This window comes from Rhincodon typus, chromosome 37 (genome assembly GCF_021869965.1).
Source record: "Rhincodon typus isolate 14 chromosome 37, sRhiTyp1.1, whole genome shotgun sequence".
Lineage (NCBI taxonomy): Eukaryota > Metazoa > Chordata > Chondrichthyes > Orectolobiformes > Rhincodontidae > Rhincodon > Rhincodon typus.
In genome coordinates, this window is record NC_063368.1 from 17,638,001 (window position 1) to 17,654,043 (window position 16,043).

Below are 16,043 nucleotides of genomic sequence, written 5' to 3' on the forward strand. Positions count from 1 at the left end.
TAGAATCAGCCTGAAAGTGTGGTCAAACTCCCACAGAACCAGGGTCTTTAGCTTTCAGCATAAACTGCTGAGGTTGTAAGAAGCTGCCACATCTCTTTGCTACAGCTGAAAGCAGTTTTCTCTCTCTCTTTCATCTTTTGATGTTCTTACCTCCTCGACTGGAGAACTGCATGAGAATGTTTTGCCAAGAGTGTTTATGGAATTAGTGTTGTACTTGAACTGTTAATTAGCAAGTTACTTTACCTACTGTTGTTACATTTTCCAATGGAGTTGTTATTCTAATTCCTTTCTTTTAATTTAACAATAGCAGATGAATCAAAGTGTTTTTCTTTAAATCCGGTATTGCGTGTGGATCAAACACCTCACACTTACCCTTAAAATATGTTAAGGTCTGGACAACCTTCTGAACAGTTTGAGGGTTTTGGTCTGGTCCATAACACTAGCTCCTCACTCTGTACTCTCCCATGTTGATCCAAAGTTGGAGGACTAAATTACATAGCAAGCATTCTTTGCTCAGCATGGCTGAGCAAGTAGGGTAGCTTGCACCCTTCTGCATGCAAAGGTTAAACTAAACCAGATTGTTTGGAGTAATGAGAACAGTACTGCAGGATTTACCGAACTGTGGGGTCAGGAATCGGGATCCTTAGGACACAGGCTGTGAAGCAGATAACAGCACAGGATCCATGCTCAAGTGTCTGGAATGGTAGATGTGTATTGAGGGAACCACCAAGCAATCTGCTTTAAAAAGTGTTGCAGTCAGACCAGGCTTGTTGGCTATGACTTTTGCTGCCAGTATTGATTTGGCAATCAGAGGGATCCTCTTACTTATTTAGCCTCCTGAACAATAACTGCTGAATCTCTAACCCCTTCCGGTTCTGACCAAGAGTTAAACAGAAATAGCTAGTTCTCTCTTTGTAGATGGTACCAGACCTAAAATTTTGTTTATCACAGACACTGCAAATCTGACAAAAATGTACTGCTTGCACAGCTTATGCAGAAAGAACAGATGTTAATTTTATAGTCGTAGATCTTTTGTCAAAATGTTGTTTTGGCAAAGGGTCAGTCCTAAAATAGTAACTGCTCAACAGTAAGCTTTTCCAGGTCTTGTTTTTAATCACATGTAGCAATATGCATTAGGATATTATCAGAACTGGGGAAACCTTGAGCTATTCACCTGTAAATAGTAACCAAAAAGTGACAAGATCAATTGAAGAGACTTGCACAAGACAGCATAAAGACAAACTTTTATTCTCAATGAATGTCACCATATATAAAAAAAACAAAGCATAATTTACTACACAGTCACAATGTTTGCCAGTCAGTACTTAGGGCTTTAGAAGACCAACATGGCAGTCTCAATGTACACTAATACTCTTTTTAAAAAGATCAATTTTAGGTATAAGTCAGGGCTGTAACAAAGCTTCAGAAATATAACTGTCCCTTTAATAATAAGGGGGTGCAAAAAAAAAAAACAACAAAAAACCAGGCTCTCCCTCCTGAAGCCCGAAGAAAACCTAAAGCACATCAGCAAAACGTTGTTCAGAGTCTACCAGTGCAACATGAAGGTGAGCATCACTGGTGCAACGGCTATGCTGCTGAACAGCAGTCAGGAGATGGGATGATCCTCGTCTTGGAAGGAACTGCAGGTAGGACAGTGATTGCAGCAACCAACCAGGCCCCGCTGGCCTTGGCTCAGTAACAGAAAAAAGAAGCCAGTCAGCAAATGTCAGCAGCTGCAGGCCAATACAGTCCCAATTCAAGACTCAGTTAGGATGAGAGGGGCACATTAAAATTTGAGGGAAAGCACGTGTAAGAAAAGTTAAAACATTTCTGCCAGAGCAGAAATGCTGTTCAGTCAGATCAAAGCTTAGTCACAGCCCTTGAATATTGTACTGTCCTCAACTGAAACACCATCTCCACGTCAAAAAAGCTGGTATAGCGAGACAGCACTCAGATTCCAAGCAGAGCCTTGTCTTTAGTTTTCAGACTTGATAAGCAACCCTAACCAAACAGGCTAGACAGGCAATGAAGAATGCAGCCAAATAATCAGGTCAAATAACTACTATCCCTCCCACAGCTGTAGACACAATTTCAGACACTTTAACAATGCAGATATACACCACAGTGCCACCAATATCTTTCCCAATATATTAGATGGCATTTTGTAATTGGCAGTCTTTCAGTGGGTAATGGTTCTATGCACCAATTAACATAACACTGAGCAACACTGGTATGGAACTCAATGAAGATGAGGGGTAGGCATCTCAATTAGATACAAAACTTGCTAAGGATAGAAGGGGTGTAGAGAGAGAGAGAGAGAGAGAGAGAGAGAAAAAAGATCAGGAGAGCAAAACAGGGATCAGTTATCAGCGATGTTTGTTACCCTGGCAAGACTCTCAAACAAATAACATATCTGGAAGTGTGCGCTTCAAGTGCATGGTCAGACAATGGATAATCTAGCATCGCAACAGTGCAAGCCAATCAAAGGAGTAAAATAAAAGATTAGTGTTTTCAGCCAAAAGATGGTCGCACACAGCACAAGATTTACAAGTTACCACTCCTCTTTGAACCTGAATGTTGCTTCACTGAGGTCAGAGTTTGCTCAAACAACAACCGTTTAAGATAGTGTTTATGAAACAATGATTCCCATTGCACCAGGATTGTAACGTATAGAGCCACACCAGCCTGCAGCTGTGCAAATGTCTATTCAAATTCCCATCTGGTACAAAACCATTACCTTCCAAACAGAAGGTGGTGTTGAGATTGGCTGGGGGAGAAACAGTGAGAAGACAACCAAGTTACTGCCCTCAGATACTTTTCTTCTTCAGTCAGGAGAACACAAATACTTCTGCTCAAATTTTAAAGGAACAAATTCAGATAGTGGCAATCGCAAACCAGGCACAGTGGGTATCACTAGTCAGTGATGTTTACATGCAGCCTCTCAGAGCAGGTTCAAAAGTCCCCAAGTTTCAGAACAACTTCCCAAAATTTCTTACCGCACAGCGCATTCACAATTAGAGTGTCTTTGCAAGGTAGTTGTTCAACAGGACCGGCAAGGTTACAGAGCTTTAATGACTTGGCTCTGCCAAGTTTCACAGTAACACGGATTCTTGCAGTGTGCAAGAAAACCAGGCCGTCACAAACCTTTGACACAGGTGTTCAGACCTGGAGACTCTACATGCACAATGGAAGCATTTACATAGAGCCCCATGCAGAGGATAAATGAGCAGCAGCTACATAGAGGTGAAGCAGCAAACTCAAGCCACTGAGTACTTCCCACTAAAGGTTACACAGCAACTGCTCAAAGAACAAAAAAGTTAACACATTGAGTATAGTTCTTTGCAACTCAAGGTGGGAGGACTGAAACTTCAAAATGTTATCAATTTAATGGATGGAAAGATTGATCGATCACAGTATAAAAAGACTTAATTTTAGGACAAAAAAGGTAAACAGTAGGAGATACAGAAAATCAATCATGCTGAGATTAAGGACTCAGCAATGAGCATCCAGCTTCAAATGCCACAGACACGATAACCCCAAAGAATGACCCTTTCAGGGAGTTCAATTTCTACAAAACAAAACCTGAAAATGTTTAACCAGAACCTCAATTCAGTAACCCAGAACATCTGTGTCTAGCAGATTGATCACCACCAGCTGTAGTTTCAGCCTAAACATAGAAGCATGACTCAGGCACACACTTGGTGCTGGGATTTACATATTAGTGGGATCAGGAAACCTGCACCCATAGGGTCTTGGACGAGTTGCAAAGTGGGCACAATGGGGACAGTCACTTCACCTTAAACTTCCCACATCATGATCAAGATTGAAAATAATCTCCAGTCCATCACCCCAAAAGTGTGCTCAACCCAAATGTCTTCACTAGATGTGAAGTCTGCAATCTCTGTGCCAATTCTTGAACCCATTTTCTGAAGGGTTATACTGTAACAGCAGTTTTTAAGTATCTCCACCACAGAGATGCATTCCACTCACGACAAAAGAATTCTAGTCAAGAACAAGGTCCCAAAATTAAATTTAAAAAACTGCAGAAGATGCACTTAAAGTCAGGTTAGAATCACATTGCTGACTACAGGATGATTTGCCAAATTAGGGAACAAGCATAAATGTAAAGTACCATTCTTTAAAAAGAATACACAAAACAAAAAAGTTATTCAGATCTTAAATCCTCCCTGCTAAGGTAGATATGGATTATTAACAGGGATTTACATTAGAATATCTCTGCTCTTTGAAGAAAAACACAAATCAGTACAGCAGCTTAAGAATGGTTCCATAATAGCACAAGTGGCAACTGTTATAAGTAGAATTATTCTAGATGCCTTCCTCCCTGCTCCCAGCTCATATGCCATGCTAACTTACTTCAAGTGATCAAGGAGAGGAGCAGTCAGTCGCACAACCAATTAACTTTATAAATCCTGAAAACAATGTTATCTAATATATAGCACACTACAGAGGTCACACTGGTGACTGAATGGAGGGGTGAGGACGGTGCACACAGCTGGAGGAGCTGGGGTTGGAGTGAAACTGGTTCTAGCGCATCTTGTAGTCAATGGATCCGGACATCTCACACAGTTGTCCCTTGAATTCAATGTCAACGGTGAAATCGAGGTCCCGCTGAGAGAAGAAGAAAAAAAAATTCATTCGTTCATCTCCTTCCATTGAGATGTACCAAATTCCTGAGGTGCTTGACAACCCAGACAATAATACTCCGGTTTTAGATGGAGAGCAAATGGTCAGCTTTGCTATCAGCACTGCTAACATTTTCTCTCTTTCCCATTCCTCCTCCCTCCAATTCCTCCTTACAGGAAGCTAGAACCATGCAGAGTTCAAAACTTAGTATAACTGCAATCTCAGCCACACATTTCTAAGGGCATGTGCAGGCAGTTTCCAAACTTACAGTGTTCTTGGTGTTAGGCTTCATGCTGACCGTTCCGAAGATCTCCTCGCCTCGCTTGACTGTTAAGTAGTCCTCCATGTAGAAAACGGTTTGCTTCCAGTGTGTGTAAGGAGCATCAGGTGCTGGAAATTCAATAGCGAAGGTGGGTCATGCCATCAGCACCAGTATCAGTATAAAGTATGTGTGTGTTTTATTTTAGTTTTTTTTTGGGGGGGGGCAGAGGGGAGGGAAGGAGCGGGGAAGAGGGTAAAAAGGAGACAAATGCACACACAGGATTAGCAGCTAACAGGGAGGGAGGAATTTATGAAATGCTGATCTTCTATTTCAGGTCACATTCCTGAACTATCCACAAGTCCTTTGATGTCTCCAATATCAGAAACCTATCGATGACGTTCCGAATGTGCACTCTGACCCAGCTTTGTAGCTATCTTGGAATGGAGAATTCTGAGATTGACCATCTTTGAGTGAGTAAGTGTCTCATTTCAATCCCATTATTTAGGATAATTGTAAATTCTATTATTCAGCTGCTTATTCAACCCCACAGTGCTAAAACCCTCGTGGGAAATACTCTTCTTGTATCTATCATACAAAGCCCAGTAAAACTTTATCCGGTACAATGAAATAATCTCTTATCCTTCTGAAGAGCACAGACCCCGTTTCCCAAAACGTGGCTGGATGCTAAGGTCACTCCACACCAGGCAGCAACAAGAAGCCTCAGTTCCTCACATATCCTACTTTAGACGGATGCCTCAAATTTGAATAGTTAAGCACCCACACAGCCGTACAGTTATTGACACTACCTTATACAAGTAGTCAATTTCACAGCTGCCTCTGGCTGTACAACCAGCTGCACTGGTGTCAGGACCAGACCAACAGCAGCACTGGAGCTCTTCTATCCCTGCCCCTAGCGTTCCCTCTAAACTACACAGCCATGTAGCTGCTTGGAGGGTCTGTACACACTGATGCGCGTGAAGACAGTGGCCTCTGGTTCTGGAGCCACTGTCTGGCATGGACCTCAGAGGTCTGCCCAGCAGTGGGAAAGTTTAGAGACAACATAGCTTGTCCCCAGTGCTTGCCCTACAGCAACTCCTGAGTGGAATGTGTACTTATCACCTCATCGACGGAAACAAGCTGATGCAATTACACTCAAACCTTCCCACCACATTTAGTAGATGGGATGAAACTTTCTCCACCAGTATGTGAATCAGCAGCAGCGCACAGACCATTCTACCTCTCCAGCACTTAATTAGATGATGGCTGCCCTGTAACTTAACTTTATTTTCTTGTCTTTGTTCTGGAAAAACCTGCATTCTTGGGCAATTGAAGAGTTACTTCCAGAAAATAAATACATAAAATGGACAAAAAGGTGTCCTGTGCTGACTGATTCTATAATGAACGACAGTAACTAGATTAATAGCAGACTCAAACAAGGAGGGAAATCAGGGAAGGGATACCAGAGCTAAAAACATGGCTGCTATTGCTGAAGACTGGAGGTGCACAATACACCAGAATTGGGAGAACAGTGTAAGCAGATGCCAAGAAACTAGGAAGGGAGAATGCCATAAAGAGATTTGAACATTAAACAGATTAATTTTAAAACAGAGGTCAACAGTGCTGGATGCAAGGCTAGGTTTCCAACATCAGGTTAAGTCTCAGCCTTTTTGGTTGATGAGTCACATCAATGACAAGACCAGCAGCTCGCAATCCCTGTCCAGACTCTACCTGTGGAGAATCCTGTTCTCTTGTGACATCGGGTGAACTCGATGTTGAAGTATGCTACCAGCGCATGGATGTAGTCGTTGCGAATGACTTGTAGGCAGAAAGGCGATGTGAATGACAGATCGTCAACTTTCACTGTGTAAATGTCAACTTCCTGAAAGGTACAATAATTCAACTGCATTACACATGGTCTGAACCTCACATTTTAGGTCAAAAAATTCTTGCAGATAAACTCCTGCTAGACTAGTGTCATCATTCATTACACTAGAAGGAATTAACACAGCAACAGTTCCAAACACTGCCCATCAAGCAGCTTGTCCTTCCACAGTAGCAGGATTGTTTCAAGTTTTACTGTACCCAATCTCTCCCCATTGCCCCAGCTGAAAGGAGGTGGTGCTGACAGTAACAAAAATCACATGCTAACCTTGATGAGGCAGGCATTGGTCACCAGCTGCTTGGGATCCACTACATCCACTAGTGGCTCTTTGATGGCCACATCCTTGATACAGGACATGTCGAAACCATACACATTCTCCCACCCTGTGGGTAAAGAGATCGAGAGAGGGACCATTTATCAACTTGCAAAGCAGTTACCATTAGCAGCAAGATTCCACACAGCTTAGGCCCTCCCACATAGTTGCAGAACAATCCCTATTATCCTCAGTATTCATACTCCAGCCAGGTGCTCAATACGTTGATCTCTGCCAGGCCTGAGCGGGTTACAAAGCAAACCGGAAACCCAGCCCCAGGTTGCTACCCAGCTTGGTAACACAGGCAGGTAACCAAAATTGTCAAAAGGTACAGTGGTCGATGTTTTGTGATTGTTGCACAAGCAAAGCCAGTTTGATGCAGAAACGACACATAGCCCTACTATTCAAACTTCAATTCTTGCTGTCACTCTTCCGTGCCACACAGGCCTTTCCACCCTTGAATAAAATCATGGTTCCCCGAACCTCAACTCAATTTTCACGTCTTTGCTTCAAATCCCTCGATAGTCTTAGTAAACAAAAATGTGCCAAAATCACTCTGGCTATTTGCAATGAATAGTTGGAGTTCCAGACCAGCATTACTGGGTAAAATAAAGTGCAACCCTGTATCACTCTTAAACGGCATGCTTCTAATGGTAAACCTTTGCCTCATCATTCCCAATTTTCCCTGCAGCACAAACGAATCCTCTGCAGCTAACCAAAAGAAATCCATTAATCATTTTGGTCATTAGATCAGTCCACCTTTTAACTAACAATTTATTTCGTGTAACGCGTTATAATGCAATAAAGTGTCTCAAGGTGTTTAACTGAAGCATTTTGAAACAAAAGGAGTCTGAGCTAATTAAAGAGACAATATGATGAATGACTGAAGTGTAAATTAGAATACAGTCAGTCAGAGCTGTACAGAACAGAAACAGACCCTTCAGTCCAACTTCTCCATGCTGCCCAGATATCCTAAATTAATCTAGTCCCATCTGCCAAGATTTGATCCATGTCCCTCTAAACCCTTCCTATTCATGTTCCCATCCAGTTGCCTTCTAAATGTTATAACTGTCTCCACCATTTCCTCTGGCAGTTCATTCCACACACACCATTCTGAAAAATTTTGCCCTTCAAGTTCTTTTTACATCTTTTCCCCTCACCCTAAACCTATGCCCTCTAGTTTTTGAGTCCCCCATCCCAGGGAAAAGACCTTGACTGTTCATTCTATCCATGCCTCTCAGGGCTTTATAAAATCTCTCCAAGGTCACCCCTCAGCCTCTGACGCTCCAGGGAAAATAGCCCCAGCCCATTCAGCCTCTTCCTATAGCTCAACCCCTCCAACCCTGGCAACATCTTTGTAAATCTTTTCTGAACCATTAGAAGACATGCAAACGTACAGTGTATCTTGTAGTCCTTGTACTGCCTGTCTTCAATGGCTGTGACATAGAGGGCAGCTCGATCTGGGAAAATCAGGCCGTCTGGATGCTGTTTAAAAAAAAGGTACAAATAGATCAGCAAAGAATAAATGCAACAATACATAGTAAAACAGTGGACTTTAACCAAACTGCTGAGGACACACGCAAACACTACTACATTCATGCTTTAAAGGTGGAAAAATATCCAAGCCCAGAATGAAGCCAGTGCCTTATCCTGTGTAAGGTGTGTAACTGGATCAACTTTAACACAGGAACACAGTGCCTCAAACAAAGAGGATAAATTTACAAATACGCACATCAAATAATGTTTCGATATTCCCCAAAGGTGAATCACAAATAATGACGATATCCCTCGAAACAAAGGAAATTAAAGTTAATTAATAAATAGGAAATAAAAGTTAATTAATAAATAGGAAATATTACAATAGTTTTACAATCACAGGCTTCTGTAAAAACCCCCATCTGCTTCACTCCCTTGTCCTTCAAAGAAGGAAATCTGCCATCCTTACCTCAGAGTCTACATGGGACTCCAGGTGCACAACGATGTGGTTGATTCTCAACTAGTTTCTGAATGGCCTAGCAAGCTCCTCAGTTCAAACTGAATTAGGGATAGGCAAAAGGTGTCGCCTTGCCAGTAAGGCCTACACCCGCAAAACAATTCAAAGAAAAAATTTCTAATGAAATCAGACTCCTAAAGGTTCAAGCAAATCGAAGCACAATCATGACTTCAGGAACAGCCAATAGCCACTTTTTATTTACACTGAGCCGTCACTGGAACATTTTGACTGGACAGAGCAGAGTGCACTCAATAAGCAACCAGCATTCAGTCTTTCATCTTTAACCACATACACTCAGCACATACCAGCCATTTGTCCCTTGCGTAGATGACTGTGTTCAGCATTGATTCATAAAAGAGGCAGTAGCCCATCCATTCACTGATGATTATGTCCACCTTCTCCACGGGAAGTTCCACCTCCTCTACCTTGCCCTTGATGATGGTGATAACTGTAATCGGAATGGTATTTGTCTTAACTTCGTCTTTTTTTGTATAAATTTACGTAATTAAATGGTTCTGTTTTTGTGGTGACCACACACACTTACTACATTTCCACAAAGTCTAGTAACAATAAATTTCTATCCTTTATGACAGCAACAGTCATTTGCAAGGGGCTAATGGAGAGTCCACTATTTTAGGTTCCAAAGGAGCACACTTGGCAGTTCCACAGTTTAGACAGCAAGAGTGTGGAGGGACTTCGCAGGCAGGATACTAACCCCAGTCAGCGTCACACTGATAAGTAGCTGACAGGTAGGCCTTACTGTTAACATTTTGATTATACATAGCTGTTCTAGACTAGTGTCCTCCCTCTAATTTAGGGCTGGTTACAAAGAACACTTCGCAACAATACTTGGAAACAGATCAAAATTTATCAAAAAACAAGCTCAGAAAAGAATTATAGACTGGTGTTGGTTTCAGTTCCACTATCACTAAACAGACCATGTACATGCCAGTCAAAGGATTCTAAAACAGCATGTTTCGATGTTGAACAGGATGTGTTTTCAGAGACTGTTATGACCCTGGATTGCAAATAAAGTCCATTTTCACACTTCAATTTAATTGGCGGATCTCATTCCAACATTTGCACCTCTGTTCTAGCTGAGCCCCGTCCAAACCTGGAAGTTTTAACGGGCAGCGGTTTCACTTGGCAGGGTATTGTAACACTTGGATCACATTAGACCTCGGCACAGGCTGCAGCTTGCATTTTTGTAGAGCACACCACCCCTTTGAGACCCCATACCCCAGACCACATCCTTTTTTAAGCTTGACCCTCCGCACCCTCCCCAGCATTTACACAAGCAGCTTTCCCTTTCTTCAAGGCAACCTTTCCACCCCTCTATTCCAACTTCTCCCAAACCCACTTAAGTTTCAGAGCCCCTTCTTTTAAAGGCATCCTAAAAAAAAAATACAATTGTGCCTCTTCAGCTTTTTCCACCCCCGCTGCCCAGTGTCCACTTGGGATTCAATCCTATTCTTCTAAGGCAGTCAAGATATGAGAGGCACCATATTAGAAGTCAGGTAATGCAACAACTGCTTGATTCAAACCAAGCAGAAGCAGAAAGGGATATAGTCTTTTTCCCAATAGTTCATACCTACACTCTGGCAACAGACAGCTTGTAAAGGCACCATTTGAGAATAATGATGGGCCCAGTCATGATGCAACAGTTGATCAATCGTCATACAAACTACTAGGTAGTCATTCACAGCTACATTCTAAGCTGCTATGTGCAAGACCATATGACACTACAAATCAGCACTTCCAAACGAAAAGGAGGAAAAGAAGAACAAAAAAAATTGTAACGTGACTATAAAGGCTGCCTAACACAAAGCACAACATTGCAGATCCTCACCATGGTCTAAATTATTGGCTTTAATGATCTTTTCAGCATATTCGGAGATGTTGGAGCACTCGATCTGATTTGCAAAAGAAAAAGAGAAAAGAAAAGATTAGTCCAACATTTTGCACCACAAAAATCAACCTCTTCTTTCATACATTTTAAGCTTTCACCGAAACTAGGAAATGGCCAAAAGAAACAATTCCGCATTACTTCTTCACATACTTTTCACTATAAATTAATTAAACTAGAATTCCCATTGCTCACCGATAACTGTAGATTCCTGTTGCGAAGGGTAGACTTGTGTAGTCAAATAAAATGAGCTTCAGACTTTGATCAATAATCCATCACGACCAGTCACCACACACTACTACTTGAACACAATGTTGGGCTGAGCCTAGACCACTTCAGACTATGGTGGCACTGCAGTCCTGCCTAACTCTATTCCTGCCCATTCTCCAGTACCAGTTAGATAAAAACTGTCATGTCCTCCCATAATCCAAACTGTGTTTTAGTCAAGATCCGGCCAATTATTAGACCCCACCTATTACTGAGTTTTACTGGCACTCCATCTGGTACAAAGTAATTCGAACCTTTTCAGTTAATCAGGTTCAGCTTCATAATGACAAAATAACAAACATAGCATCTGGTGTCTCAATCAATCCAAAGCATCAAACTACATTATGCAGTGAAACTACTGGGATAGGAAGGCAAACAAAGTAGCATTAGCAGCAATGAGACAAGAGGGAAATTATTTCACATATAGAAAACAGACCACTTCAGAATAACAGTCCATTGGTGGAGACTACCATCAACTGAGCCTCACTGACAATTGATGTGGTGCCACAATGCTCACCCCAATAACTTTCTTGGCACCAGCTTTGGCGGCAAACATACAAAGGATTCCAGTTCCACTTCCCACGTCTAGGACAATCTTGTCCTTGAAGAGATGCTTGTTGTGGTACATGGAGTTTCTGTAGGTCAAAGTGCGAACCTCATCCTTCAACATTTCCTGTGGGAGTAGAGGAAAGGGGAGTTAAAGCAGTCTCCAATGCCAAATGCAGCTGATGCAGATATGTCCTGCTGCAGACCAAGTACTGCACCAGGCTGAGATTTCCTGACAAAACCACAACCAAGAACCAAAGTCCCTTGGTGGGCACTGAATACATTGAAACTCAATGTTTTGCAGTAGCAGCAGTTTTAACAAGCAAGAATGCGTGAAATCACAATACACCTCGGTGAAACAGAGTAGGTGTAATGAAATTTCATCATCAAGACCTGAACAGTCTTACATTTCCTGTCACTCACCTCGTGAATTCCGAAGTGTGCATAGGAGTCAAAGTAATAATCCTTAGAGGTCATGTCCTCTGCATCAGCCTTGATTGGTGCACTGCCATCCGGACCACTAGGGAGTGAAGACACCTGGAGGTCAAATTGGACAGTGTTATAGGTTAGGCAACAGGTGCATTTACCACAGTCTCCTCCCTTAGATGCAAGCAGCTTGCTTTATGACACTGAGTCACAAAGCTGTACAGCACATAAACAGACCCTTCAGTCCAACTCATCCATGCTGACCAGATATCCCAAATAAATCTGGTCACATTTGCCAGCATTTAGCCCATATCCCTCTAACCCCTTCTAATTCATATACCCATCCAGATGCCTTTTAAGTATTGTAATGATACCAGCCTCCACCACTTCCTCTGGCAGCTCATTCCATACACGCACCATCCTCTGCATGAAAATGTTTCCCCTCAGGTCCCTTTTAAATCTTTCCCCTCTCGCCTTAAACCTTTGGCCCCTAGTTTTGGACTCCCCCACCTCAGGGAAATGACCAAAGCTATTCACCCTATCCATGCCCCTCATGATTTTATAGGCCTTTATAAGGTCACCTCTCGTACTTAAGATGCGCCAGGGAAAATAGCCCCAGCCTATTCAGCTTGTCCCTATAGCTCAAGCCCTTCAATCCTGGCACATCCTTGTAAATCTTTTCTGAACCCTTTCAAATTTCACAATATCCTTCCTATAATAGGGAGGCCAGAACTTCTCTCAGTATTCCAAAAGTAGGCTAGCCAATGTCAAATGCAGCTGCAACATGACCTCCCAACACCTATACGCAACACACTGACCAATAAAGGCAAACATACCAAACGCCTTATTCACTATCCTATCTACCTGAGACTCCATTTTCAAGGAACTATGAACCTGCACTCCAAGGTCTCTTTGTTCAGCAATACTGTCCAGGACCTTACCATTAAGTGTATAAGCCCTGCCCTGATTTGCCTTTCCAAAATGCAGCATCTCACATTTATCTAAATTAAACTCCATCAGCCACTTCTCAGCCCATTGGCCCATCTGATCAAGATCCCATTGCACGCTGAGGTAACCTTCTTCACTGTCCACTACACCTCCAATTTTGATGTCATCTGCAAACTTACTAACCATACCTCCTACGTTCACATCCAAACTGTTTATATAAATGACAAAAAGCAGTGAATCCAGCACTGATCCTTGTGGCACACCACTGGTCAACAGCCACCAGTCTGAAAAGCAACCCTCCACCACCACCCTCTGTCTTCTACTTTCAAGCCAGTTCCGTATCCAAATGGATAGTTCTCCCTATATTCCATGTGCTCTAACCTTGTTAACTAGTCTACCATGAGGAACCTTGTCAAACACCTTCATGAAGTTTATATAGAAAATGTCCACCACTCTGTTCTCAATCCTCTTTGTTACTTCAAAAAACTGAATCAAGTTAGTGAGACATGATTTCCCACACACACTTGATGGGAAAACTTCAAAAGCTTCCAATTCCAAAGAAAAATCCAAGTGACATATGGGACCAAAGAGAAATGTTAAGTAACCGATTTCACCCAAAACAGGGGAGGAGAAATTTCCAGTCTGGGGCAGGGGCCATCAAAATGAGAGATATAAGTCAAGAAGCAATCAATTGGAACTCTCGCCATTCACAGCTCCTAGCTTTACCCTGCACTTATCTAGCGCCTTCACAAAAACACAGTAGAAGCCAAGGGAGGACATAAGACACATACTCGAGAGGTGGGTGTGGAAGGAGACTATTTCAGAACACAGGACATAGCTAGCTGCCATTGTGCTGTCAGCTGTGTCTGGTCAAGGGTCAGCAATGCACAAGAGTGAAAGAACATGAGTGCAAACAATAGTGCGCAATAATGGAGAAGGTTACAGATATAAGCTCAGGGGTAAGTTTTTCAGAGGTTGGTGCACGTATGGAAAGAACTGCCAGAGGAAGTGTTGGAGGCTGGTACAATTACAAAAAAATTTAAAAGACATCTGGATAGGTAGATGAATAGGAAGGGTTTAATAGGGATACGGGCCAAATGTTGGCAAACGGGACTAGGTCAGATTGGGACGTCTGGGCAGCACAGACGAGAGGATCGAAGGGTCGTTTGACGCTGTATGACTCTATAAGGAGGATGAAGACATGAAAGAACCCCAAAAATCAGAATGAGAATGCTTGAAGATTTGGTGATGTAAATTAATGAGGATAGGAAACAGCACCAAATTGGATGTATGAAGAGGTGATTCAGTGAAACTACATTAACGAAGTGGTAGATGACAGATGTAAAATGCCTACCCCACTACTCAGATGCTCCCCTTATAAATCAGACTTTTTTGTTTATAATTTAACAAATTAACAGCTCCTAAAGATCTAAACTGAGCTATGGTCAGAAACAATTCCGAAAATTAATAGTGACTGGTGCATTCCTTCAGGATTACCTCATTAAAACAGACACAAACAAATAGGAGATAGCAAGAACTGCTGATGCTGCAGTCAGAGATAACAGTGTGGAGCTGGAGGAACACAGCAGGCCAGGCAGCATCAGAGGAACAGGAAAGTTGACGTTTCGGGTCGGGAAGAAGGGTCCCGAAAGTTGACATTTATTACCGCGCTCAGCCCCCCAAAAACAAAAAACCTTCATTCCCCACACACCCCCCAAGTTTCCTGCTCCTCTGATGCTGCCTGGCCTGCTGTGTTCCTCCAGCTCCACACTGTTTTATCACCGAAATAAATATTAAAGGTTTAGAGGGATTTGGACCAAACACAGGCAAATGGGATTAGTTTAGTTTGGGCAATTGCAGACAAGTTGGACAGAACATTCTGTTTCCGTGCTGTATGACTCTATGAAACTGCACCTTTTGTAACACATTAACTATATATTCAAATCGGTGAGATTAATACAAATTCAGGATACAGCATTAAGCCTCTAAATTTTAGAGAAAATCATGAACATGTATTAACTTCATATTAAAATCATGATTAATATAAATTCAGGAAACTGTATTAAGCCTGTATAAACTTTACCACGAAAATTGTGGGCATGCATTAACTACATATCAAAATCAGTGAGATTGATAAATTTTGGATTCAGCATTAAGACTCTTTGTAAACTTTAACAAGAAAAATCACGAGAAACTTGAGGTTACTGTGTCATCCAAACCTGAGACACAATTCTGACAGGGAGGATGAGGCTAAACATAGTTTTGGATAGAAGGTCTGATAAGTCAAGTTAAAGACACAGTTTTAAAGAAACCGTAAAAGTCCCAGCTCTACAAACCACGAAAGTGGAGCTAATGTGACAGAACTTAGAGGAGATAAAAATCGACACGTTACCCAAGGCCAGAGCTTCCAAAGGCAACCGAGGCCAATACCCCATCACACGCAGAGGGGGAGGGAAAGTGGGGTGTGGTAAAAGAGAACTTTTTGCTCAAGTGAAACAAGTCAAAAAAGATACGCTTTGCTGTGCAAGACAATTATGCACAGTTGGCTCCAAGCTATAGGGGAGAGATTCAGACTGAGAACCGTCATGAGGGGAAACAAAGGGATATTCCCCACCCCCTCAACCAGCTACCTCATTTGCCCTGAAACAGAAAAGGTGAGCTGGACTGCTTTCAATTAGAAACGTGGATAGAGAGAGAAAAAGAAGAGGAATCAGTTGGAAGGAGTGAAAATTGTGGAACATTGAAGGGATAATGGAGATGGTGAGTGTGTTTTGGGGGGGGTGGGGGTGTGTGCACTATATCTACAATGACTAGCAGAGCTGGTGGGGAATGAAGCTTTTTTTTTGGCGGGGGGGG

At 42.3% G+C, this 16,043-nt stretch overlaps 1 protein-coding gene across 1 annotated transcript in view; it reads right to left on the reverse strand.

The window, feature by feature from the left end:
- Window positions 1-1,232: 1,232 nt before the first annotated feature.
- The window catches only part of prmt1 (protein arginine methyltransferase 1), a 15,288-nt gene continuing 477 nt past the window's right edge, over window positions 1,233-16,043 (reverse strand). Inside the window, exons 2-10 of the mRNA XM_020533035.2 lie at window positions 12,237-12,350; window positions 11,785-11,940; window positions 10,944-11,007; window positions 9,400-9,542; window positions 8,499-8,586; window positions 7,056-7,171; window positions 6,635-6,785; window positions 4,913-5,034; window positions 1,233-4,629 (exon numbers count right to left, since the gene is read on the reverse strand). Coding sequence (XP_020388624.1) covers window positions 4,546-4,629; window positions 4,913-5,034; window positions 6,635-6,785; window positions 7,056-7,171; window positions 8,499-8,586; window positions 9,400-9,542; window positions 10,944-11,007; window positions 11,785-11,940; window positions 12,237-12,350 — 1,038 coding nt within the window. The 3' untranslated portion in view covers window positions 1,233-4,545. The remainder of the gene's footprint in view (window positions 4,630-4,912; window positions 5,035-6,634; window positions 6,786-7,055; window positions 7,172-8,498; window positions 8,587-9,399; window positions 9,543-10,943; window positions 11,008-11,784; window positions 11,941-12,236; window positions 12,351-16,043) is intronic.